This window comes from Drosophila elegans, unplaced genomic scaffold (genome assembly GCF_018152505.1).
Source record: "Drosophila elegans isolate 14027-0461.03 unplaced genomic scaffold, ASM1815250v1 contig_208, whole genome shotgun sequence".
Lineage (NCBI taxonomy): Eukaryota > Metazoa > Arthropoda > Insecta > Diptera > Drosophilidae > Drosophila > Drosophila elegans.
Window position 1 is genome coordinate 15,879,255 of NW_024545578.1, and position 24,622 is coordinate 15,903,876.

The 24,622-nt window shown below is 42.1% G+C and overlaps 4 protein-coding genes across 19 annotated transcripts; 2 read left to right on the plus strand and 2 right to left on the minus strand.

Annotated features, from left to right (window-relative positions):
• Positions 1-104: 104 nt before the first annotated feature.
• On the plus strand, positions 105-2,128 carry LOC108147400 (probable basic-leucine zipper transcription factor Q). Of its 3 annotated transcripts, none has more exons than XM_017273837.2 (3): positions 105-720; positions 920-1,065; positions 1,775-1,830. In XM_017273837.2, the coding sequence occupies exons 1-3, from the start codon at positions 296-298 to the stop codon at positions 1,828-1,830; spliced, it is 627 nt and encodes a 208-aa protein (XP_017129326.1). In that variant the 5' UTR covers positions 105-295. The 3 variants fall into 3 exon arrangements, with proteins under 3 accessions (XP_017129326.1, XP_017129325.1, XP_017129324.1); XM_017273836.2 differs by adding an exon at positions 1,958-2,128 and having other exon boundaries at positions 136-1,065; positions 1,805-1,895; XM_017273835.2 differs by adding an exon at positions 1,958-2,128 and having other exon boundaries at positions 137-1,065; positions 1,775-1,895.
• Positions 2,129-3,831: 1,703 nt separating this feature from the next.
• On the minus strand, positions 3,832-7,448 carry LOC108147390 (alpha/beta-gliadin A-IV). The gene is made up of 3 exons (XM_017273825.2): positions 7,039-7,448; positions 6,798-6,971; positions 3,832-4,401 (listed from the first exon to the last, which is right to left on the minus strand). Exons 1-3 carry the CDS (start codon positions 7,321-7,323, stop codon positions 4,039-4,041), a joined length of 822 nt encoding a protein of 273 aa, XP_017129314.1. The 5' UTR covers positions 7,324-7,448; the 3' UTR covers positions 3,832-4,038.
• A 1,522-nt stretch (positions 7,449-8,970) lies between these two features.
• LOC108147440 (PDZ and LIM domain protein 3) lies at positions 8,971-24,388 on the minus strand. 14 transcript variants are annotated; one of them, XM_017273950.2, is made up of 10 exons: positions 24,158-24,388; positions 21,802-21,950; positions 21,712-21,732; positions 20,906-21,209; positions 13,310-13,510; positions 12,612-12,691; positions 11,977-12,048; positions 10,222-10,381; positions 9,645-9,683; positions 8,971-9,584 (listed from the first exon to the last, which is right to left on the minus strand). In XM_017273950.2, exons 1-10 carry the CDS (start codon positions 24,371-24,373, stop codon positions 9,498-9,500), a joined length of 1,329 nt encoding a protein of 442 aa, XP_017129439.1. In that variant the 5' UTR covers positions 24,374-24,388; the 3' UTR covers positions 8,971-9,497. The 14 variants fall into 14 exon arrangements, with proteins under 14 accessions (XP_017129439.1, XP_017129438.1, XP_017129442.1 ...); XM_017273949.2 differs by having other exon boundaries at positions 21,712-21,747; XM_017273953.2 differs by lacking the exon at positions 24,158-24,388 and adding an exon at positions 22,404-22,633 and having other exon boundaries at positions 21,712-21,747.
• On the plus strand, positions 14,161-16,890 carry LOC108147439 (cell division control protein 6 homolog). Its single transcript, XM_017273948.2, has 2 exons — positions 14,161-15,766; positions 16,054-16,890. The coding sequence occupies exons 1-2, from the start codon at positions 14,161-14,163 to the stop codon at positions 16,470-16,472; spliced, it is 2,025 nt and encodes a 674-aa protein (XP_017129437.1). The 3' UTR covers positions 16,473-16,890.
• Positions 24,389-24,622: the final 234 nt, after the last annotated feature.

Genomic DNA, 24,622 nt, shown 5'->3' on the forward strand with positions numbered 1-24,622 from the left:
GTCTTCTCGCCCCCAGATTCGCCTATTTCCACCAATTTTATTTCTTGTTTTTCCCTGTCTAATCTTATATAAGGCCAGCCCTGCTGCCTGACCGCTCGAGCATTGCACAATCCGGGGCAGCTTCGATCGATTTCACACACCGCTGGCTGCTGCTGCTGCTGGGCAAGTGACTTCCGGCTTTTTTTTTTAACCAAGCCACGCCACAACACTTGGCCAAGCCCCGAAAAGAGTCCAAAGTATAAATGGCTATGTTGTTGTCAAAATGCTGCCACAAATTTGACGAGAGTGCAACGCGATGGAGCTGCCAACAATTGGGAAGATATGCGGACTGCTTAGCCAGCTGAAGATGCAAATGTTGCTGCAGTTGCTGTTGCTCGCATCGCCGGCAATGTTGCAGCACCACCACTTGATCTTTCATCCGCGGCAGCTGTACTACGATTCACCGCGACTTCGGAGATTTGAGTATTCCGCAGCCACGCCCTTTGTGGGCGGCTATGGTCCGGCTGCTCCTCCGTCGGCTCCTCTGCACTACCAACAGCAGACGCCGCACTTCCAGCTGATCAACTACCGCCCCAGCTATCCAGCCCTGCCCTTGGACTACCAGCAACAGCAGTTGCCCGCTCCTGCCCCGCCCCTTCCGCCTCTTTATCCGCAGTCAAGTGTGCAGTACCAGCAAAGGACCATCGCTCCGCATGCCGAACTGGCCAAGTATCGCTATGAGGGGAACTATCTGCCGATGCAACGGGTTGCCCTGCAGCAACCTCAACGTCGCGCCGAGGAGCAACAGCAATTGCAGCAGCAGCACTTGCAACAGCAGCAGCACTTGCAACAGCAGCAGCAGCAGCAGCAGCAACTCTACAATGTGCCACCGGCACTATTCACCAGTGATGTGTTGCATGTGATACCACCGCGGATTGCCAGATTGCAGGAGCAACATCAACAACCTTCGCAATCGCAATCTGTCCAAACGGAGCGACCCAGGAGGTTTGCCAAGGATCAGGATACGGATGTCGCCGAAACCAGAAGTCGAAGTGATCCAAAAACGAAGGAAACCAAATACTTTCAGTAAGTTAATTGGCCAGGAAAATGGGTGAAAAATTGCCCTAATTGATGTAACAAAAAATGGTGGTGGTTTTTTTTTCGGAAACTACAAAAGCAGTTCATATTTAAAATAATTAACTCGTTCAAAGCAATTCAAAGCTAAAATGGTGGTGGTTTGTGAATTTAAAATTGCACATGCACTTCATGCCTAACATCTACTACCATATTTATCATTACTTGACCAATATAGCTGAAAATTGGGTGAATTTACTACAGGAAAACAGTGGCAGAAAATGGTGGTGGTTTCGTTCATGTTTATAAGCAATCATAGTTCACAATTACTTTATTCACGAGTTTTCACTTGGAAAATTACTGCCGGAAAAAGGGTGAAAAATGCGTAAAATATTTTTACAAAATGGTGGTGGTTGCATACATAATGCTTATTGCTTTGATTGAATATAATAATCAGAAAAGGCACATAGTTTCCATATTTTGTGGATATAAATGATAAAATGATTTAAAACGAATTTTATTTGCTTTTAATAATGAAACATTGCCTATTTTGTAGTGACAAATTTTATAACTAAGCCATATAACTTAAATTTAAATCTCTAAATTTAGTGATACTTTCAAGCTTTGATGGCCACAAATGGTTTAGTTGCAATTCCTAATTAAACAGAATTTATAACTGATCCTTTAGCCCCTAGACTTAAATTTAAATCTCTTAATTAAGTGATATTTTTATGCGCTTTGATGGCCCCAGTTCGCGGAGTCATGGTCACGTCCTGAAGCATCCGAAGGTTCAGGAAAAACGCTTCGAATCGCAGAGAGGCACGAACCGCTACAAGGGCGAGGTAAGCTCAAGATTAATTTCAATAAATTTCCAGATAATTCGCGTGGCTTTCTCCTGACTTAGGTGATTTGGACAGATCGTCGTGGAGGCCACGGCGAACACCGCTGGGACATGGCGCAGGGAAAACTATCTACTTGAGCAGCGCACCTCTGATCATCCTCAATTTGCATACTCCTTTCCCTCCCCTGCCAACCCCTTCCCCCACTCTCTGTACATACCCATCAAAGAACTCGCATAAATCGTGACTTTTCATAATTTTGGCGTATTATTTATTTAAGGGCAATGATTTGGCGTGAAATTGGGAAGAGCACTGCAAAAGATTTGCATACGCATGCAGCCTTCTCGATCTTGTCTTGGGTCATCTGAGATTGAGATTTTCTCACGCCGCTCCGGAAAAGTGGACTGTCCAACCGGTTGAGCAGCTTTGCGGCCACCTAAAAAGGTCAACTGGCGACGGGCCATCGTCATCCTTTAGCCGGAAACTGGTTCTCTGCAGTGACCCGAATGTCCTGCAGTTACTTAGTGTTACAGGACAAGACAGTCAGTCCATCATGCGGGCTGGGATATGTAAATGTAAATATCTGCCAAGAAGCAGAAGGGGTTGAAGATGCTTTAGGGTCTTGTAACCTCGCCGGTGACCTCGGGGGTTGCATTCGCCTTCGACTCTGCTCATTTGCATATCTCCAAGTCGGCCGCACACAAATGACACAAATGCCCGGCGGACAGGCCTAATGTCCAGTTGTTGTTTGCCTACATCTTGGGCCCGAATGACCATGCACATGTTCGGGATCCTGACCCGAGATCAATATTGAGTCCGGGGCATATGTAAATGGGTTGCAAGGGTACTTTGCTATGCGGGTCATTAGCGAAGCTATCGGCGCTGGCTGTCAGTCATAGTCGTCATAGTCAACTCACCTCGAGATTGTCCAGAACCGGTTCCTAATCGAAGGTCTTCTTCTTAGGCGATAAGGTCATCAGGGCAAGGGGTATTCTGCTGCTCAAAGTTCTCACACGCTCATCTAATTTATGCAAGGACACTGCAGAAGGACACTGGATGCGACTGCGATGCGATTGCGATTGCCTTAGCTATTGCTTTGAGTGAGTGCGAGTGCGAGGTTCCCAAAAGGACAACCGGTCTGACCGGTCCGGCCGGGTCCGAATCCAAAGCCGTGTCTTCGGTGACCACGATCCACGGCCTCTCCGGTGGGAACTGCCATTAGATGGCCTTTGTCAGCAACTGCCCGAACGGGTTGTCCTCAGATGTTCCTTGGGTGTCACTGGGATCTTGGTCTTGAGTCCTTTATGAACTTCGCCAATCGCTCGGGGTTAGCACATTGATTTATACGCAAATAAAATTTTGTTTACCTTCGAGTTGGCAGACATCGGTGTGACCTAAATTTGGACATTCGGATGTGCCATGGATTGTCCCAAGATATTTAAATTAGAAGGAAGCTTAGAAATTATATATGTATACGTAGGGGGGAAGTTATTCACTTAAGAAATTAAACTGAGTAATAGAAAAAAACGTAATTTACAAACCACCTGTTTGGAATGCTATTTTAAGGTCACCAAATCTTTAATTTTACCAATACCCAAAGCATTCAATTTTCTTGACTCACCGACTGTTTAAACAAAAAAAAACATTTTTTCCTTCAATTTCGCATTTTTGATAAGGGTTATACATTGTTTTGTTAGAAATTTTAATTTTTGTTGAGATTAAAAATTTTGTTTTTTTTAAAAAACAAAATAAATCTACAAAGTGCAAATCGCCTAAAAATGTTTTCTTGCTTGCTATCGCAATTAAATTTATACTGTATATTTAAAATTAAATGCACCCTCAAGTTATTGCTCTATTATTATTGTTATATAATTATAACTATTGCATTTAAATATAGTTGTATTCAGAAAAACGATAAACAAAAGAAAAACGCATGTAATGTATTTCGAAATTTTTAATTTAATATTCTAAACAAGAAAGTCGAACCTAAATGAATGACATAAAATAGAATAATGTTATAATCTCGTGCCAATCGAGTCTCGGCATATTTACAAACTACATGGACTTGCGGAACTTTCAAGAGCTTTTCGAAAAGAGTCTCCGATCTGGTCCGATCGACTCCGACTCCGACTCCGACTCCAACTGCCTACTGGTACTGGTGGTACTGCGGCTGCTGCTGGTGCTGCTGATGTTGCTGGTGCTGATACTGCTGCTTGCTGGGTCCGGAGCTGTACTCCTGCTGGGCCTTGTGGCCTCCAGCGCGGAGCAACTGCGTCGGTGGCGGGGGAGTGGGGATCTTCACCACGATGTCGGTGGGCTCGCGGATGACCTCGGCCTTGAAGCCCTCCTTGGGATCGGCGGTGTACTTGACGGTGCGGATAAAACCATCGGAGTCCACCACCGAGTAGCTGCCCTTAATCACCGAACCATCGCGGATCTCCTTGCGATTCTGGTAGTTGGTGAACTCGTCGTCTTTCACATCGAATCCAAACTGGTACGAGGAGTTTTGCTGAAAGACATAACATTTAAAATTTACTAACGTATTCTTAAAAAAAAACCATCTTATTTAAATGTAATTTACTCGAGTAAGATAAAATATTAACTTCTCTGGCGATATTTAAAAGATGATAAACAAAAATAACATTTTTATCTAAAAAATATATTGTTTTTTAATAAGCTTTATTTTTAAAGTTTTAAAGTATATAAACGTAAACTTAAATACAGTTTTGTAAAGATAATCTGAGAAATTCTTTATTTAATTTTTTCTAGAAATTATTTTTTATGAGATAATATCCATTGTCATAATGAAATTAAGCTCCATTCATATATATTATGTTATAGAAATATTATAAACAAACCTGACATTAAATGACTTAAGCAATTAAATTTCGCTTTATGTATAATCGTAATATTTCTAATAAATACGGTATTTAAAGATAAACTAAAATCGTTTCTAGAAACTCCACAACTATACCAACGATATTTCATCTACTTCCTCTTAAATCTTGAAAGGCATAATTGGCAATCTAAAATGTACTTAAATTTGTTATGGTATAATATTGATTTTATCGTATTGCAATTACTTTTTTTATTAAAATAAGATCACATTGAGCACGTTGCGGGGTGGGGTGGGGTTCGATTGGGACTTCAAATGCGTACTGCAACATGGTGCTGACCCACTTTCGTGGCTGGCTGGCCCAAAAAACGTGTCCAGACGGTGGTTACGTCAGAAGCCGCAGGCGCATGCGCGTAGGCTGTAACTCCGAGTAACTCCAAGTAACTCAAAGTAACTCAAAGTCCCAGATCACGCACAAGTGAAAGTAATTTGGAGCCGCTTGCATATTTTAATGGTCCGGGCGCACGGAATCAAAGTGCCGTTGCAGCGGATCAGCGGATCGATCCGATGACTGCGGCTTATATAACGACGACCAGGCGGTGGAAGCACCACCCATAAAACTTCGAGGCTTTGTATAATTTATGCACAAGGTTGGCGATTTCCCCCTCTGTTATTTTTTGGTTTTTTTTGTTTTGTTTCTGTGAGGATGTAACGGCAGCAAGACCTTCAGTTGGTCAAGTCGTTGCCATCGCAGATTAATGGCAACTGGGTTAAGGTAACCCGAAGATCGTGGCTCGAAGGCGTGGCCACCGATCGATTCCTCGATTATGTTCAGAAGCCTTTGGGCCTGACGTGGCCCAAAACAGAAAATAAAATAGCCAAAGAACTGCAGGCCGAAAAATGGAAAGGCAAAGCCAGTTGGCAAGCCGGTTCTAATGCGTGCACTGTGGGAATGGGACTTGGGCACCGAGTTGCAGGTCTTTGGGACAGGGGAGCGGATCGGAATTGGGGTATATGGGTCGCCTTTGAAAGTGATTGTCTGGCGGAGAATGTAGTTGCCAGCGGCAGTGTCATATTTAAGGCATAAAACAGCAGCGAGCCATAAAAACTGCAATATCGAGTGGCCACTTCAGGTTGAACTTGTAAATAGCCCCTCAGTGGCTATGCAGATTTTATGGGGCTCATACTCTATGGCTCTAAATGGAAGTGAAATTAATAGAACCGCATTTGAACTACAAATATGTATATGAATACATAAATCTTAATATTATGTCTTTAAACTTTTACCCATTATAATTAATCCACTAATATTTTCAAGACTTATCTGCCATTAATTTTAAGTGCTTAAAAAGGTGACATGCCATCTGAGCACCTTAACCCCACCTCGTTAGCTTGATGCAGCATTAAGGCTGATGGATTATGCTCACTTTGGCAACGGATATTCGCCAGCTTCCGCATGCAAAGGCCATAAAACAATCGCCTATGGCTGCTAAGTGGCTAAGCGGACCGGACCAGGAGCGAACTCGGGCCAATGAACATGCACAATGCAACACACACATATGGCCATGGCCAAATCCACACTGTTGCCGAGCGTGGTTAATGAACCCCAAGTCACATTTCCCTCCCCCGATCCAACCCCCAATGCCATTGCATGCTTCAGTTGTAATTATGTTGCTGTTGTATATGTAGCTAGTGTATATGTTGCAGTTGCTGTTGCAGTTGCTGTTGCTGCTGCTGCTGCAGTGAAGCGAAAAGGAAAGTGCGCGAAAGTCCCACTTGAATGCGAATTCGAACTGTAGATCTGCACCGCAAAAAGAGTATCATTTTGAATTTGATATTTATGTATAACCTTCAAATACCCATTACTATTATAAGGTTTTTCTATTGGACTGTGTTTTTTTTCATTTAAAGATATTTAAACAACATTTTCTCATCAATAAATCACAGTATAGACAAAAACACATAAAAACAATCCAAGCCAAAAAAAATCTTGTTATAATATCTAATGCATTGCAATGCAATATATCTCCCCCAAAAACATGGTATTTTTTTGTGTGTTCGAGACTTACATCATCGTATTCCTCCTCCTCTTGTTGCTGCTGCAGCGACAGCTTTTGCTGTCCTTTGCCGAGGATCGAAGTGGATGGTGCTGGGTAGGATTGCTGTTGAACCCTGCGCGGTGGCTGAGGGGCAGCCTGAGGTGCTGGACGGTAGGCAGACTGCTGCGGCTGCGCCTGGTATTGCTAGTAAATAGTTAAAGACCCAATAAGATATAAATTAAAATTAAAAATATGGAATGGGAAAACCCACCTGATAGTCCCGCACAGCCGGTGCCACATATCCCTGCTGCTGCTGGGCACGAATTTGCTCGGCCACCGTATCCTTGATCCTGATTTGCTGGCCAGAGTTCACATACTGCTGCGTCTGCTCCGAATTCTGCTCGTAAATGGGCGTGCCCTCTTGGGGCTGGGCTTGCTGTTGCTGCTGGTGCTGCAGTTGTTGGTAGTACTGCCTCAAGTAGGCGGGGTCCACGCCCTGCTGTCCGCTGACAAGGCCGCAAAGGGCCAAAGTGGCCACCACAAGCAGGAGTTGCATGTTACTAGCTTATGTTTCACTCTCAACCGACGGAACACGGACACTCAAGTGTAAATTTCAATTCAAATTCAAATTCAAACTCTAACTGAAACCTCGGCGGAGCCACAAACGTATCTGCGCTGCCTGCGGACCCAAATTGCACTTTTATATCGACAAACGTCGAGCGGCAAACAGTCGACTCTGCTCTCTCACTCTCTTGGCCATAATGTGGCTCTCTTGGCTGATTTACAACAGCTGTTTTTGGGTGGCCAACCTCCCAACCCCCCAATCCCCATCTCCCATCCCCAACTCGGTTGTCACTTCCGTTGAAAGCATAGTTCCTCTACCCTCGACCTGGACCATTGTTAAAGGCTTTTTTTTTCGGCTTTTTTTGTAACCCTACGTGATCTCGGCCAACAGCTGTTAACTTGGCTAGCAGAGGTAGCTGATTAGTACCCAACGAGGGGGGATGGGGGGGCTTTTGAAAACTTTCCCGAATTTGTCATCTGCAGCACCCCCCGCACACTTCTGCGGTATTGCAACACATTTTGCAGGCATGCAACGCAATGCAAATGTAAATTACATTGCGGTCGACTCCTCCATCGTGCCAGCTTCAACTGATATTCCATGCAATTGTCTTGATGGCTTCCCATTAGATAATCATGCCCAATTAATCGCTTGGCTCGAAGAAGAGGTCAATGCGATTGGAGGAGCCACACCCGAGTCAAAATTCGAATCGAACCCAACAAGTGCAGAGCCGCCTCGCCTCCATTGTTACTGACCCAAATAGAGGTAAACGTTTTTTTCTATCTATCTATAGTATCTATCTGTATATAGATGTATCTGAATCTGTAGCTGGCGTTGCGTTTGCCTTGCGTTGCGGTTGAATGGGTTCAAACGATCTTCGATGTCGCCGATTGCCAAATCTTTTTCTGCACTCTAAGCCCTTTGCATGCGAACGATCATGTGATCGTGTCATTAAACCCCCATAAGTCCTACTCTGAATTTGATATTTGATTACAATTGCCACAGAGCATTAACTATTGTTGATGTTACAGTTGTCGTACGCCCTGAATTGCATCGGTTCGTAGTCGACAAGGTCGTTTCGGGGGAGCTCGCAATCGAATGGGGCTGAGCTCAGGCTGACCGTTTAATGGGATCGCACTGACATTGTAACAGCTCGAAATAAAACAAGAAACATGAGAAAAAGAAAAATGAACCACACATTTGTGGCTTACTTAGCCGTGAAGTGAAAGTACATTATGTGTGTGGCCGACAATTGTTATGCACATTACACACGTACACTCTCGAGTGACTTATTTCCATTCAAATTAAAGTCAAATTTGTGGGTACACTCATTTCTCGGCTCATGTGTGCATATAGTTTCAATATAAATACGTTTAATTGCCGGAATGATTGATGGAATAAGTGCAGATTTGCAGCGTCATGTTATGCAAAGATTTTCGGCTACTCCTTGGGTTGGCTTGGGTTGTTTTGGGTCTGGTTTGGGCTGGGCACTACTTATGTCTTAAAGAAGGTAGACAGACAAAAGAGCTCCTCATATTCAAATCATTGTGATACAATTACGCTGCCGTTGAAATGTTGAAATGTTTAATGCAAATTATATCACACTTAAAATATGACTAGTTAATGAAACAATTAAGGAACTTTATCCAATCAAATTCACTTTTATTAATTAAAACATTCTTTATACCTATTACATTCCATGACTAGAATCACTCGACATTAACACACCTGACGGTTGTTAACTTAGAATCAGCATAACATAAACATAACTATAAATCAAAGGTTCCGCTAATTTAGTTTACTTTTCTTTTTTATTTAATTTTATATGGACTTTCTATTGCATATGGAGACAGTAAATAGGTTGAGGCGGAGTTAATTTGTGTTTAAATTTTAGATATATCATAAATTTATTTCGATTCCAATCGTTTACCAAACCAATTTATCATTAAGCTTGTTAGTGGTTCACAATTTCCTGTCGTTCTTCATACAAATTATTGAGTAAGTTAAACAGAATTTCATAAAAATCCGCTAAATATGTTAGGAGATAAACAACTGTCGGTGCCGGCAGCAACTGCAGCTGATGTTGCTGTTGTTGCTGCTGTTGCTGATGTTGCTGTTGCTGGTGTTGATGTTGCTGCTGTCGCTGGTGTTGCTGCTGCAGTATTTATTTAGTATTCGGTGGCACCAATAACGCTGTACATGAGACGATTGAAGGAGCCGCTCTGGCGTATGTTCTCATCATGGGTGTTTACCACCTAAGGATTAAAAATATATCATTAACATTCAGTTAACAGTGGTCGTATGGAGCTACTCACATTGTACGGCGGCCGGGATACTGGCGCTGATACTGGTTTCTGTAAGAGCATTTGGATGCAGTGAAGAGATAAGATCTTGCTTAATAAATCTGGCTAATTCCAGCAATTTTGTTCACAAATGCAATCTCTAACTGTTATGAGCTTTTGTTAGATGTTAGTCTATGTTAGAATGCCAAAAAATATGTGTGTGCTTGTGATTTGGAAAATATACACAGAGATGGGGTTAATGGATGTTTAGTGTAGTTCGATGCCAGCCGATGATCGACCAAAAAACCAGGTTAGTAACACTACTTTCGGACCCGTTAGTCGTCGTTACAACGCGTTAACATAGGGACACGCAGGACACTCTGTTGACCAACATTGACATTGACACAGAAAGAGAGACAGCGATATACGAACAGATAACAGAGAGAGAAAGATAGATAGATAGACTTTGTACAGGATGAGCTTGAGAATCGAGCGATATTGTCGGATGCCTTCACATAGAGTTTCGACTGAGGTCGGGTTGATTCGGTTTGATTGAGAGATTTGCTTGATTTGTTTTTTTTTTTTTCGAACGTTTGGCGCACGATCTTACCTTTCCTGGAACCAATCTATTGGGCTGATAGACCCTAGTCTGCACAGGTATGGTTACTTCCTGTGGCGCGGCATTGCCGTAGTTGCTGTAGCCGCCCTCTTCTTGAATGGCTCTGTAGGTATCGCTGTTCCTGGGATCGTACTGGACAGTTTTCTTATAGCTGCTCGATGGCAGTGGTCATTGATTCGTAATTCAGATTCGGGGGTTTGCATTGAGATCGTTGAAAGCGCCGTTATTTTGGTCAATTATTCGTTGGTTTTTTTGTTATGCAAGTTTTTAAAAGTTGTATTTTTAAATCGTTTTATTGTTGTTGGTTAATTAAGATTCATAAAAAATATATTGGTTTGTTTTTTGGTTTTTTTTTTTGTTTTTTTGATTTTTTTACATCGGTTGAGTAGCGTGAGACAGAGTAGTGAGAGAATAGAAAGAGAAAACAGGATGTGCACAAAATACGTTAGAATTATTTTGTTTTGTTGTAATTGTAGTTTGTTGTTGCTGTTGTTGGTGGGCAATAGTGTGTGTGTGCTTCGTTGTCTTGAAACTGCACAGCACACTCCTCAAACGGATTGCGATTAATAGGAAACTCATTAACAAATTCCTTACGAGCTAATTATTAAGAGTAATCAAACAGAACTGCATAACAAGGTGCGAGATTATGCTCTTTATAATATTATTTGATGAGTTGAAGCCTGGAGATCGGTTGGGTTTAAGGTGGTTAGTTAGTTTTGCATGGTTAATACTGGATGGGTTGCGGGGTATTCTCATGAATAGGAACTTTCAATGCTGTCTTTCAAACATTTCGTAAATATAATTCAGCAAACGTCTTTTAGTTTTGGATTAGTCTTTTGGGTTTTGGCGGGCAAAAAAAGGAAGGTAAGGGACTTTCAGCAGGGGTCTTGGAAGAGGGGAGGTTGGCTCTTTGTCTAGTAGAATTGGGAGGAGTTTTTGGCTACTATTTCTTTGATCATTTGTTTTGTTGATACAGTAGTTGCAGTTGCTGCTGGCGCTGTTGACGTTGTTGCTCTGCAAGTTGGTCTTTTTGCTTTTGTTGCTCCAGAATTACACGTTTTCGTTCCAGGAAAGATAGATCGATGAAAATTCTAACATTAATCGTGCAGCTAAGTTCTAAATATATATGGGTCTAAGAGCTAGAGTGGTATAGTCTGGATTGGGTTAAACTATTGACTATAGATACAGCACCTGACCTACCAAAGAAACCCCTTCCCGATGTTCCTGAGCCACTTTTGCCATACCTTTCAGATTATTTTAGACCAAACAAGAAAGCCTCAAGACAAACAAAGTTCGTTGGGGGTTTCGGTGAAAATAGTTTCCCGAAGTACACATATTTACACAGTAAGGTTTTCCATATCACAGACTCGAGTCATGGGAGCTTTTCTTTGCAACAGGAAGAAGTAGAGGAAAGTTTAGGAAACATATATATATATATAGACAGCAGAGCACATGCAATCGGGACTTGGACTTGTGTCGTGTTGTTTCTGTTGTTCTGACATAGATATTGCATCTGGGTTTAAGAGACTATATATAATAAAGTTGTTGTGGTTGCGGGAGACAACAATAATCGAGGGTTAATCTGTACAGACAGGCGGGGAAAACATGGGAATCATATTCAATTTGTCTCAAGGCAAGTTCAGGTTCAATCTCAAGTTCTTGCTCGTGTGCTTTCCATATCAAAGTGAGAAGGATTCAATCAACGAACGAAATCAGGCTGTGCTCAAGATATGAATTTACTTTTACCCGTTAAGCTTCGTTGGCAAAGGACGATGCAGAGGACTGTCCCTCAAGCGATTGCTTTCGCTCGTGGCGAAGCTACAACAATACACATAGAATATATATTTATATATAGAGAGAGTCATATATATATGTATAGCAGAGATCCGGCAGTAGGCAGTAGTACGTACAACATCTATGGACTGGTTTATTTATTCGTTTGTTTGATTGTGTGTTCGAATGTGTTTCTCGTTTCGTGTGTGCTTCGGTTTAGTAAATTTCGTTTCGACTTTGATTTTGTGGCTTTTTGGGTTAGTGGATTATGGCCGCAGCTTAACCAGGAACCAATTTCGGGTTATGTGGACCTTAGGCTACTGCTACTCGTAACCGTGTTCGTGACTCGCTTATTAGTTTCAAGCTACTAGGCGCATTTCGTGTAGCTCTCTCTCTCTCTGGCAAAAAGAAAAGCTACATCAAAACTTTCGAAGAGTTCTACGCAGATTTATTCAAATATAGCAAAATCCAAAGAAAAAAAGCGTAAATAATAGGCTTAAATGTTCAATTTGACAAGCGTTTTTCAAAATTCAGATATTAGTCGTTTTTCATTGTATCGAGCTAAGCATAAGAGTTTCCAGATGGTAAATTTCTGGGTGACAACTTACGGAACTGTTGATCTGATGGTGTCCTCGATGTTGTTGTTGGAGTATAGGCCGATGGGCGAGTTGAATTGCTTGTGGAAGACCTGCGATCGGAAGACAAGCAATTGGTTAAATTTCATGTACAAAATAGTTGGTTTAATAAATAAAGTGCCGGATTCTTACAAGTAAATTTACTTATCATAATTTTTCATACTTTTAATGATCCTTTTCAATAAACAAAAATGGAAATTTTAAGATCCTTTCCAAAACTACAAAAATTATTTTAAAAAGTTTACATTTGACAACCAATTTTAGCTATAACGATTATTGAAGATGACTTCTTATAATTAATTCAAAATAAAATGTTATTCAATTTGTATCACCAATTAATATATTTATTTATATAGTATTATAGTGTCTAAATCGGATTTTAAAGTTGTTAGGAAAGAACGTTGATCAAAACTGACAAAATTAGATGAATATTTTGTAATTTCCATACATGTATACCTTTAAATCTTCGTAATAAAACGATGAAATATTTATATTTAATCTAAACAAACAAATATTTTATAAATGGGAAATGATTGAACATCACACAAATACAAGATCAAAATAATGCTACTGAAAATCCCCATATAAAATGTAGAATTTCCCGTATTTTCGCTATTTCCACAAATTATATTTTAGTTTGCATATCTTAAGGGACTTCCCCGTGTACTTACGCGGCCAGTGTCGGCCTCCGAACCGACCACCTTGTGCAGCATGGTGTCGGCCACGCGCTGCTTCATGATACTGTCATGGTAGTCGTGTCCTGGGTGGGCGCGCACAGCCGGGTTGGGATAGTGCCTCAAGTAGGACTCTGTCGTGGGCGCATCCTTCTTCACTTTGGCGCCGGGCAGGACCAGCGGAGTTGTCCGGTAGGGCTGGAAAACGGATCGGAAGCACACCACACGTGATCAGTCAAGATTAACGACTTTGTTTACGCCTAAATGGGTTGGCCACACACACATTTGGCAGCCGTTGTGGCAAATGATAATATAAATAAATCAGCGAACGATTACCAGAGTTTTGTTTCGATTCTAGAAATCCTCAGATCTTCGCCCACTGTGCTAGGTGCTCGCTGGTTGAGCGTGTGTGCGTGCATAATTTTTATATAGCAAAATTCCATTTTATGTTCGCCCGTTTATATACTTTAAAAATATCCCACAGCCATAGCAAATATTTTTAGGCGCTTACGTAAGCGTGTTCAACGTCCAGCGTTTTAGAATTTGTATCTGCTGCGAAAAGTTTTTATTTTTACCAGGCAGTCTTCGAGCGAGTGTGTAAGTAATTTAATATAGGAGGCGGGTGGCTGTGGTTTAAATGTTGTAACTAAGCGCGCCTTATCGATAGACGATAGGCAGTAAGCAGCCGTGGGCCAGGGCTGCCACCCTGCTGAACAGGGCTCAAACAGCTGTTGCTCGGGGTGAATGGCAAACGGGTTTTGCGCGCTTTTTTAACTGTGACAGAAAATTGTAATAATTAACTAATATTAAGTAGTAACTAACTGCTGATTTGCAAAACAAACGCTTAAATGGCTGCCGTACGTCGCTCCACGCGATTGAGTAGCATCAGCAAGGCGGCGGCCGCCTCTCCGCTGCCGCAGTCGACGCAGACGCCGCGTCGCTCGGAAGTTTGGAAACGCAGGCAGCCGAAAAAAGTACTTGCCGACAGCGACGACGAGGAGGTGACCTATGACCTGACCCGCCCCGTTTCAGAGAACAACGAGAACCGCAATCTGCTCAACAAAATGGACAAGACCTCGCGCCGCAGGACCTCGCAGGTGCTGGTGCAGGCCGCCCCACTGGAGCACCCAAAGACGCCACGCAGCAGCAAGAAATCAGCCCAAACAGCCCAATCAGTTGCTATTTCACGGGCCAAACGAGCGGAGCAGAACCAAGAGGCCATCACGATCTTCTTGGACGACAGCGAGGAGGAGCAGGAGGCGGACCTGCTCCATGGCTCACCACCCAAGCAGCGCAAGTTGCAGCCACTGCCGCAGCATCTGATCAGTCCTTCGCGGCTGCTGGACAGGCTCAGCATTGACGAACGCCAGGAGGAGGCGCAAAACCAGACTGGCACGGAGCTGGAGAAGCCTCTGGCCAAGCAAGATAAGCTCCAGCAAGACGTTCCTCTTGCCCAGCAGCAGACTAAAACTCTAGTCAAGCAGCAGGAGAAACATTTTAACAAAGAAAAACCAAAGGAGCTGGAGAAACCTCCAATCAAACAGCAAGAGAAACCTCCAATCAAGCAGCAGCAAGAGAAGCCCCCAACCAAAGAGGAACCCCACCAGGATAACCTACCCTCGCCTTCCCGCAACAAATACCAGAACGCCAGACGAGTGCTCAATAGCGCCGAGACCCAAAACCTGCCAGGACGTGAGGCCCAACTGCAAGAGCTGCGTGAATTCTTCAGCAGCCACCTGGAAAGTCAGACCTCGGGCAGCCTCTATGTCTCCGGACAGCCGGGCACAGGGAAGACCGCCTGCCTATCGCTACTACTACGAGATGCGGACTTCTCCAAGCGCCTGCAACGCGTGTACATCAACTGCACCAGCATAGCCAGCGTGGGAGCTGTCTACAAGAAGCTATGTGCTGAACTCCAGCTGAAAGTCAATGGTCGCACTGAAAGAGATCACTTGGAGGCCATACAGCGGCATCTGAGGACGGCCAAGCGAATGCTTCTGCTAGTGCTGGACGAGATCGACCAGCTGTGCACCAGCAGGCAGGAGGTGCTGTACACTATCTTCGAGTGGCCCGCTCTGCCCAGCTCAAGAATTCTTCTAGTTGGCATTGCCAATAGCTTGGATCTCACAGATCGGGCGCTGATGCGCCTGAATGCCAGGTGCGAACTGAAGCCCCGACTGATGCACTTCCCGCCCTACTCCAAGCAGCAGATCGTGGAGATCTTTAAGTCGCGTCTGGCCGAGGCGGAGGTGTTGGACGTCTTTCCGCCCGTCACCCTGCAGCTGCTGGCCGCCAAAGTGAGTGCGATCAGCGGGGATGTGCGCAGGGCGCTGGACATCGGACGACGGGTAGTCGAGATTGCCGAGCAGCAGAAACGCGATGGCGAAAAGGAGTTCAACATGAAAGCCCTTCAACTGGAGGGCAAGGAGGCAGTGGAGGCCAAGGAAAAGCAAGGTAAGTACCTTACTACTTTGTAAAACTAAGGAATCAATAATAATCAAACAGACTCAAAGACCAGATAGCAATTATTTCGCTGACGAAATACCAAAAATAATTACATTTTCTGTAAAAAAGGTAGTATAAATCATGGGTTACTTGGAACAAATTGATAAAACAACCAGAATTAGCTACTATAATATATTTAAAGGTCATCAAATAGAAGGAAATAGTTGATCTGAATCGAAGACTGGCGTTCTTTGTATAAGAAAATGTAATAAGAAATCATTTTTTTGTTATTTCAGACACTTTGAAGCCCGTACAGGTCACCCAAGTGGCTGCTGTGCTGAACAAAGTGTACGGAGCCTCGCAGAATCTGGAGGAGGACATTGAGGCCTCGTTCCCGCTGCAGCAAAAGCTGATGCTGTGCACCCTGGTGCTGATGCTGCGCAACGAGCGCAACAAGGACATCAGCATGGGTCGCCTGCACGAGGTGTACAGGCGCGTGTGCGCCAAACGCAACATCCTGGCCCTGGACCAGACGGAGTTCATCGGAACCGTGGATTTGGTGGAGACGCGGGGCATCCTGCGCATCATGCGCAAGAAGGAGCCGCGCCTGCACAAGGTCCTGCTGCAGTGGGACGAGGAGGAGGTGCACGCGGCCCTCAGCGACAAGCAGCTGATCGCCTCGATTCTCAGCGACACCGCCTGCCTGGGCAAGTGACGATCTGGATGATTACCTCTGGGAAATTAGTGTGGCAGACACAGACAATCCGCTGGCTAATTGCGCATCTCTCTCATTTTCATTCACCTTGGGGACGAACACGTATATGTATAAGAACACTTTTTGACGCTAATTTTAAAATTCGTGGCTGGCGCAAGCACTGAAATATTTTGAAATATCATTTGAGGGTCACTTTCGACATTTTGCTTGACTATTAATCGAATCGAGTCTTTGGGACTTTGTGTGTGTAATAAATTTAAGTAAATGTTGCGCCCATCATCTATTTCTAATCCGATCCGTTGACCAATACTATGTAGACAATTCGTTTCCTGTTAGCCCTAAGAAAATAAGAATAAAATAGTTCTGCAATATACAAAACGCAAAAGTGAAAACAATTTCCACTTTCGCTGCGCCACAAGTTTTGAATCTCTTGATTCGTGCCAAAAATTGTGAAAATAGTAGGGAAAGTCTGCTATTGTTTTTTCGAGGGGTTTTCAGATCGTTCGAGTCAAATTAACACCAGTGTGGGATTGTGGCCATCTCGACATAAAATTAATTTCTTTTATAATCATTTTGTTTATTTATTTGCTGGCTTATTGTTGTTTTTCCTGCGCTCTCTGGCTCTAAAAATATCCCCCCGTTTGGGTGGTATGAATTACATTGAGCACACAGGCAAGAGCGCAATGAAAAATATGTTTCAAAAACTCTGCCTGCCTTTCGGCGCGTATTGACGAAAGGCGAACAAATGTTTGAATAATAAGCTATATGCAGAGAGGCGCAGAGAACCGCCATCAGCCAGTCAGATATATGCATGAATATACCTATAGCTGTGCTATATGCCGTTCTACATTCTATATTCTTCGTTCTCAATCATATATTTCTGAGGGAAAAGTAAGACATAAACCTCGAAAAATATACACGTCGCTTGGTTTTGGCATTTGTATTTGAACTTGAATTCCAAGAGCAAATGTTTGACGGTAAAGGTGAAATGTTTCATCTGGATTTTCGACGATTGTCAGGCATTTATAACCTGTTTAGAAATCTTTGTTTATACATAAGTGGGTGGAAAATTAATTAAATCACAGTATGACATAGGATCGCTTTTATATCACAAATACGGCGGAAAAATCTTGTTTGCTCATCCAGATTTAAATTTAACTCGAAAATATATTCTTTAAATTTTTAAAAATATTTTCCATAAATACCACACTTTTTGTTTTATATTTTTAAGGTTATTTCCAGAATCTTGTGTTGTTTATAACGTTTTTATTTATTTATTCAGTTTTAAAGTTGAGTTAGTGGTTCACTTTCTTGCTTACTTGATATTGAATGCATTCATTGAGGTCTGGCTGTTCCTTGTAGTAGACTGGGGATCCGTTTTTGAACTGAACGTACTCCATTTTTGTAATGTGTGTGTGTTTGGGTTTTAATTTAAACTCCTTCGCAGGGCAGAATTCGAACAAAATAGAAACGAAAAATATTATAGCCAGGGACAATTACGTAATGGAAGATCACGTCAGTTTCGATAATTGATTTTTGAAATTATTTTTTTTGGTTATCGTGGCTAGTAGGGGTTATTTGATTGGTAACTTGCTTTTTCGGCACGTTTAAATCAACGCTGCAGCTGGTGAGATCGTAGATCGTTTCACTAGGATTCACTACAAAAAGGATGCTCGAGTTCGAGTCTTATATTGTTGTTTATTTTTCAATATTCCGAACGCAACTGATTTGAAAATTTTCAAATGCTGGCGAATTATTGCTATTCCGACTGCGCGGAATTCCAATTTGTCTATATAGCCGCCACGGTATTGGTTGGAGAGTGTCCGTCTGTCTGTGTCTGTCTGTGTGAGCCATAGCCATATCCACATAGAAAAAGTGAGTGCTGACGGTCAGAGGCCGTTCGACCCACGCACCCACACCAACCCACTTCCATCCCATCCCCTCCCAAATCTTATATATTTCGGAGAGAGAGCTGAGATCTTTGAAATACACAAAATATGTTTTTGTGCAAATAGCTTGTTCACCGAGCGCAAACTCGGGCAACAACAATAACACAGCGTATAAACTTGGACTTGGTGTGATATATATTTATCTTCTTTAATTTTTTCTTCCCGCCCACGCTCCTTTTCCCCCTGCCCCCAGCGGATGTTGTTGTTTGTCCTGCCGCCCCAGTCGAAAATTATTCACATATAAAAAAAATATCTCGCGTATATGTTTTAATTGCTGCTTTTGTGGAGCAATTTCACATACCATTTTTTTCTCATTTCAAATATAAGGCATAAATATTTATCGGGTCCGAGGTTATTGTTTTGCCCGAATGCAAAATTAGAAATATCTTGCAGATTCGCAGCTAAGTTATTGATTTGCTCAGTTTGTTTTCGCTGATTTGCACTGACACTGATCACTAGCAATTGACGATGGTTCGCAAATTTGTCAACCGATTCGGACAGTTCCAAAGTCTCAGCCCATCATTATTGGCATTGGCATTCTGTATTTTCTCTGCCTGTTATAAGCAATTGACATTGGAACTGGGCATTGGGCAAATCATTTGATGTTTATCACTTGACAGGCCGAAAAACACACGAGCAGGTGTAATTAGCCTTGAAAGTCTGTTGGAAACATTTCAAGTTAGATGGAAGATCCAAGGAACGCATAACTTACACGGAATGTTGTTTTTCCCAATGCGAAGGTTGCAGTTCATTCGACTGTAGGAACTAGTTTTCTGGGAACTCAATTACAGTTGGAGAAAGTATAACAATTTTTAAGACAAACTTTTATAGCTGCCATCTGCCACAAATAATTTCGGGTCATTGAGACTACGGTATTAAGAAAACAATTTGATTAGTAAATAAAATAATTTTACCAAATCAACTGAAACTTATCAAGAAATCACTTAAAAAAGCAAGATCAAAAAAGTTTGTATATTTTATACTAAACTATTCGATAGAATTAAAAAATAATATTTATTAGTAAAGTAAGTACTTCAATTACTTATTGTTTTTCCCACTTGAAATTATTCTCTTTTGTTTTTCTTTGTGTACCCACGTATGTTTAAAAGAAAACGATCAATAAACAATCCGCTTGATGGTTTTTTGTAGCATTTTGTGCCTCTAACAAAGTGAAATTAAGAAAACAAATAGAACGCATTCAAGGTACATATTAACCATAAATTAGCTGAATAAAGGTACAATAACCCCTGGGAAGATAATCCCAAGAATAGACCAACTTTCAGTCATCAGAAGTCACCAGATCTGGAACTTTTTCTCAACACCACCTTTTTCACACTTCTGTATGACAAATCGTCAAACATTAAAAACGTATAGGTAGAGGCACCTTGATTTTTATTTCGGTGCCGCACTGGCAAACACAAAGTTGCGACCTTGGCAAGTGTCTTGATTCATTAGCGGCGTCATCTTGGGGTAATGGGAATGAGAATGGGAATGGGACTTTTGGAGGGGGGTGGTGCTTTCATTGGCATTGCCACCGCATCACAAGGTGGGATGGACAGTGGATCAAAATATTCTCCTTGCACCCTCGCTCACCTGCCCAAAATAGCTTCGAAATGTTTTCTTGTTTATTTGCGTCTTTGCCTCTTGGCATTTTCCGCAGAGTTTTTTTTTGGGGGCGGGCTCTTCTCTGTTACATCTTCTGACTTGTATTTGTTTTTGTTTGATTTCTCGCCAATTTCCACCTGCGCACTGCGTCACTGGGCCTTTTCCTGTTAAGCGCCCCCCTCCCGTTCTCGATCTATGGGCTATATTTAGCGGATGTAAACGGCGGAACCTTGACCACCAGCATTGCTATCTGCTGATGTCAGCGTTTCAATATGTTTAAATTACAAAAAAATACGAGTTTTCTACACTTCTCGATTTGTTTTACATGCACATTTTCAGTAGCAACATACACTGACAATGAAATTGACAAGCAAAAGTTTTTGTTTTAGTGTCCTTTTTTCAAAATTTTGTTAGAACTGAATAAATTTTATTTTCACATTCATTTTACACAAATTTTACGTTTTCGCTTGCCTAAAAGTATGCAACATTCAAATGATTGCTCAATGTATAGTTACATTTTAATTTTATTTTTGAAATCTGCTTTTAAAAAATTATAAAAAACTAAATAATTTAAGTAAAAAGGTTAAGCAATCCGTAAATTATTTTTTTTTTCAAGATTTAAATGTTGAAATCGTTTGAAAAATAATATTCTCTAAATTTAATCTAGTGTTTTAAAACTTTGTATATAAATTTAAGATTTAAAGTACACTTTTTGTTTTAAAGGGTTTAAAAATATGTTTTTTTTTTGAATAAGTAATTTTTAAATGTATCACTATCACAATTCACTTAACAATGTCAACGAATAAATGTAATTAATGTAACTTCTTATTAAGTACACGATTTCCTATTAAATATTAAGTTGTTTTTGAATCCACTCACCTGGTTCACAATGGCAGCCTGCTCCTCGTCGACATCCTGTTGATGATCCCGTGTTGGTTTTGGAGAGAACACAGTGGATGGCACTTCATATCCGCCAGAGGGGTTCAGCTGGGGAAACACAGTCTGCGGCAGAGTGTCCATTGGCATGTGCAAAGCCCTCTCAAAGTGACTGGGTCCAGGCAAAAAGGGGGATGGACCACGGTGGGGCAAGAGTTCCGGACTAGCCGGCGGCAAAGTGGAGTTGCTCCGTGGTCCAGATCCTGCCTCTTGAGTGGCTCCCTGCGTGTATGCGATTTTGTTGTCCCTGGAATTTTAGAAATTAATACTTGTCTAATAACGTAGCTCAAATATATGAAATAAAAGTCAGTTCATTACTTTTTCTAATGAAATAGGATTTTATATGGTACCTAAAACTTTAACAAAGGCCAACATAACTCGAACTTTTCTAACTTTAAAGTTTTAAATTTGGCACAAAAAAATGTTGAAACATATATTTTGTGGTTTTATTTGCAGTTAAATTTACTTTCTGAATTTGGTCTAAACTATTTTAAACTATTGTGTATGAAAAATTTCTCAATAGGGTGGGAGTTAAATAAATACCACTAAAGAATCAAAATAAAATTTTGAAAATAAGACTAAAGCTTACAGTTTGGTATAGAAAAGAAACCAAATAGTATAGGGACTATATTATTTAGTATTGTATTAGTACTTATACTTTTATACTTACACACTTATCAAATCAAAATTTTCAGCTTATTTTTTGGGTGTATAAGTCACCAAAGATCAAAATAAAAGTTATACTTTACCGTAAGCAATTTGTAATCGACCTGAAACACATTGAACTGATCTTTGATCTCACTTGTTTTTGGTTTGGGAACACGGATTTCCTGGCTCACCTGTGCACCACCAGGCGGATCTCGTTGCCAGCACCGCGGAACAGCTGCTGTGCATCCGCATGACTCAGGTCGCGTGCGTCGTACTCGCCGATCTTGGCGATGATATCGCCTCGGAGCAGCTCCCCGTGCGATGGGCTGCCCACTTGCACCTGCAACGGAAGGAAGGTCATTCGAATATACACATTGTATAGGGTCTAAGTGCAGCCTTGACTTAGATTTATGGATGCCTAAATAGATGCAGACAGAATTATGATCGCCAGACTCTGAGTGTTTACGTTGCACAGGGGCAGGAAAATTGGGAAAATTCTTTTTGGGCGCTTTTGTTGCGCCTCAATTAGTTTTACTGGCGTCGCGTTTTGGCAACGTTGCAGAGCGTTTTTATTGTTGTTGTTGCTGTGCCCGTTTCGCTATTTTGATTTGTTGTTGTTGTTTATTTGGGCGCTGAGAACAGAAAGCGGAGCGGGGCACAAAGGCCAAATCGCTTTTCGCCTGCGCCGTGCATTATTTTGATGAATGAATGGACCACAAGCGACCGCCACCACCACCACAGGGCGACAAAAGAGTGGCGGCACATCTCTGGTTACATAAGGCGTGTTACCCACCCTGGTAATTATTAGCGGCGTATCCAGATCGTTGCCGCCCACCAGGCGGATGCCCCAGGGCGTGGCCTGACCATCGCGCAGCAAAACCACCGCGAACTCATGCAGCTTGGGACTCATCCTGAGGCGATGATCGAATGATTTCGGATCACTGGCTCATCCAAACGGTGTGGGAAGAGGAGTTCACCCAAATTGCAAATTTGTTTATTATTTATCTGGCCTGCGAGGCGCAGGCGGCGCGAAATTGCAGTCCGTTAAGCGTTTTGTTCGATCGCAAAGCTGCTCAAGTACTAATTTTAAAATACGAATTGTATTCCTTTTTGCAGCAGCAGCAACAGCGGCAGCAGAATCTTGGTATACCACGAGTACACTGCGCCACAAATGTACACCGTACATACATATATATATACAACTTATATCCGCCGGCAACGGCGACTACATGCTGAGAAACATGAATTCGATTGGCGAATCCTAATCGTTAAATGGGGTTTTTCGCAAAGAGTACTCTAAATATCTCAGAGAGGTTGTTGCATGTTTGAGAAAAATCAGAATTAAGTTTCACAAAAGATAACATGCCGTATACTTAATGTGGCATACGAATGGATATTACGCATACGCAGGGTTTATAATAACAATTTTAACAAACAAAAGAGTGTGCAAAAACCACCTTAAATTCATTAGTTTTTCCCCTCATTGCTCTCATTGTTTAATTTGGCTTGTGCCCTGCATTTCTGGCATTCTGCATTTCGTTGGCCACATTTTAGGGCAGCACTTGATCCAGTTTGCCAGCTGACCCTGAAGAAATGAATGCCACATGTCATCATCTGACGAGCGTTTTGATGAGTCTGCCCGATTTAAAAAAAAAAAAATCAAGTATTCTGGGCATCTGTTTTTTTCGACATTTTCAGCTATTTTATTAGTTTTTTTTGTTTGCCCAGACTTATTTGCCGAACGATGAGGCAACCAAGAGAGAGGGTAATTAAATTTATTTACTGAGGCGATCCTAACATAACAGCAACAAATTCGCCACTCTTGGCCAATTTAAACAGACTAATCATATCAGATTTTTACTGCATTAGTCAATGGAAAAGTCTACGTACAACGTGACGTATAAGCAATGTGCATGGGTCAACGGTTGAAGGACGTTGATTTGCTGCTGAATATTCCGTCTGTCTCTCGGTTTTTGGCAGCATTTTTACTTTTTACAACGGAAAAATCTTTTCCTGCCTTTCGCCTTTCCGCTGATATATACACAATATATGGCTTGCCATTTCATTTTTCATTTTATACATTCTGTTTTCGGCACTTTTTGGCTGGTTCTTGAAATGTTTTTACTATTTGCGGCTTGAATTGTTTTCATTTCATTTTCAGTGGGAATTTTTGTAATGTTTCTGAGTGACATTTACCCCAGATCAGCCTTGAGGGGGCTCTAAATCGTTTGAATATCCTAACCGATTGCATTGCGAATTGCGTCAATTTGGTGGCAATGGAAAAATTGATTCCATCCATCTTTTTGGGCCATGTTTATTTTTTTTTTTTTTGTCGCCACCATAAGTGCAGCAGTGGCCAATTAATTAGATTTGGCTTGACAAATTTACGAGCAGCCAGGGGCGAAATGTTATTGAACTGATTTCTGAGACGGCCTGGTGTGAATTGGGGCCACAAATACGAAAACACACATGCGCGATGATTGACAAGTCGAGCGATTTAAGGGGGCGGTTGTTCTTCGCCTTCTGTTTCTGGGGTCTTGAACTCACCCCCACATTTGGTTCGTCGGCAAAACGGACGCGCTTCTTCAGCCCGCTGCTGCTGCGCCGTCGGCAAGGGGGTGGCAGCTGTGGCACATGGGGCGGACTGGATGGTGGCTGTGGCTGTGGGCGGTAGTAGGATGATGGCAGCTCGTAACCGGGCACCTTCCAGAAAGCCGGTCGCCTGTATGACGCGGACGACGCCGCTGATCTGCTGGTCGTCATTGCTGGCCAGCGACTAGCGTAAACAAAAGAAATGCTCCGCACATTCAGAAATGTGCGCTAAATTCTACTATTCGAACGCGTCTGCTCGCGGCTGCGTGTGTGTGTTCACTACTAGGCAATTGAAAAATCAAATAGAAACACACGAAAAGCCAGAGGAAATGAGCGCAAGCCAAATATTAATCACTCGGTAGGCAGGTGAAAGAGTGCGGAGCAAGGAATTATGAATCATCATAAATATTATATATAATT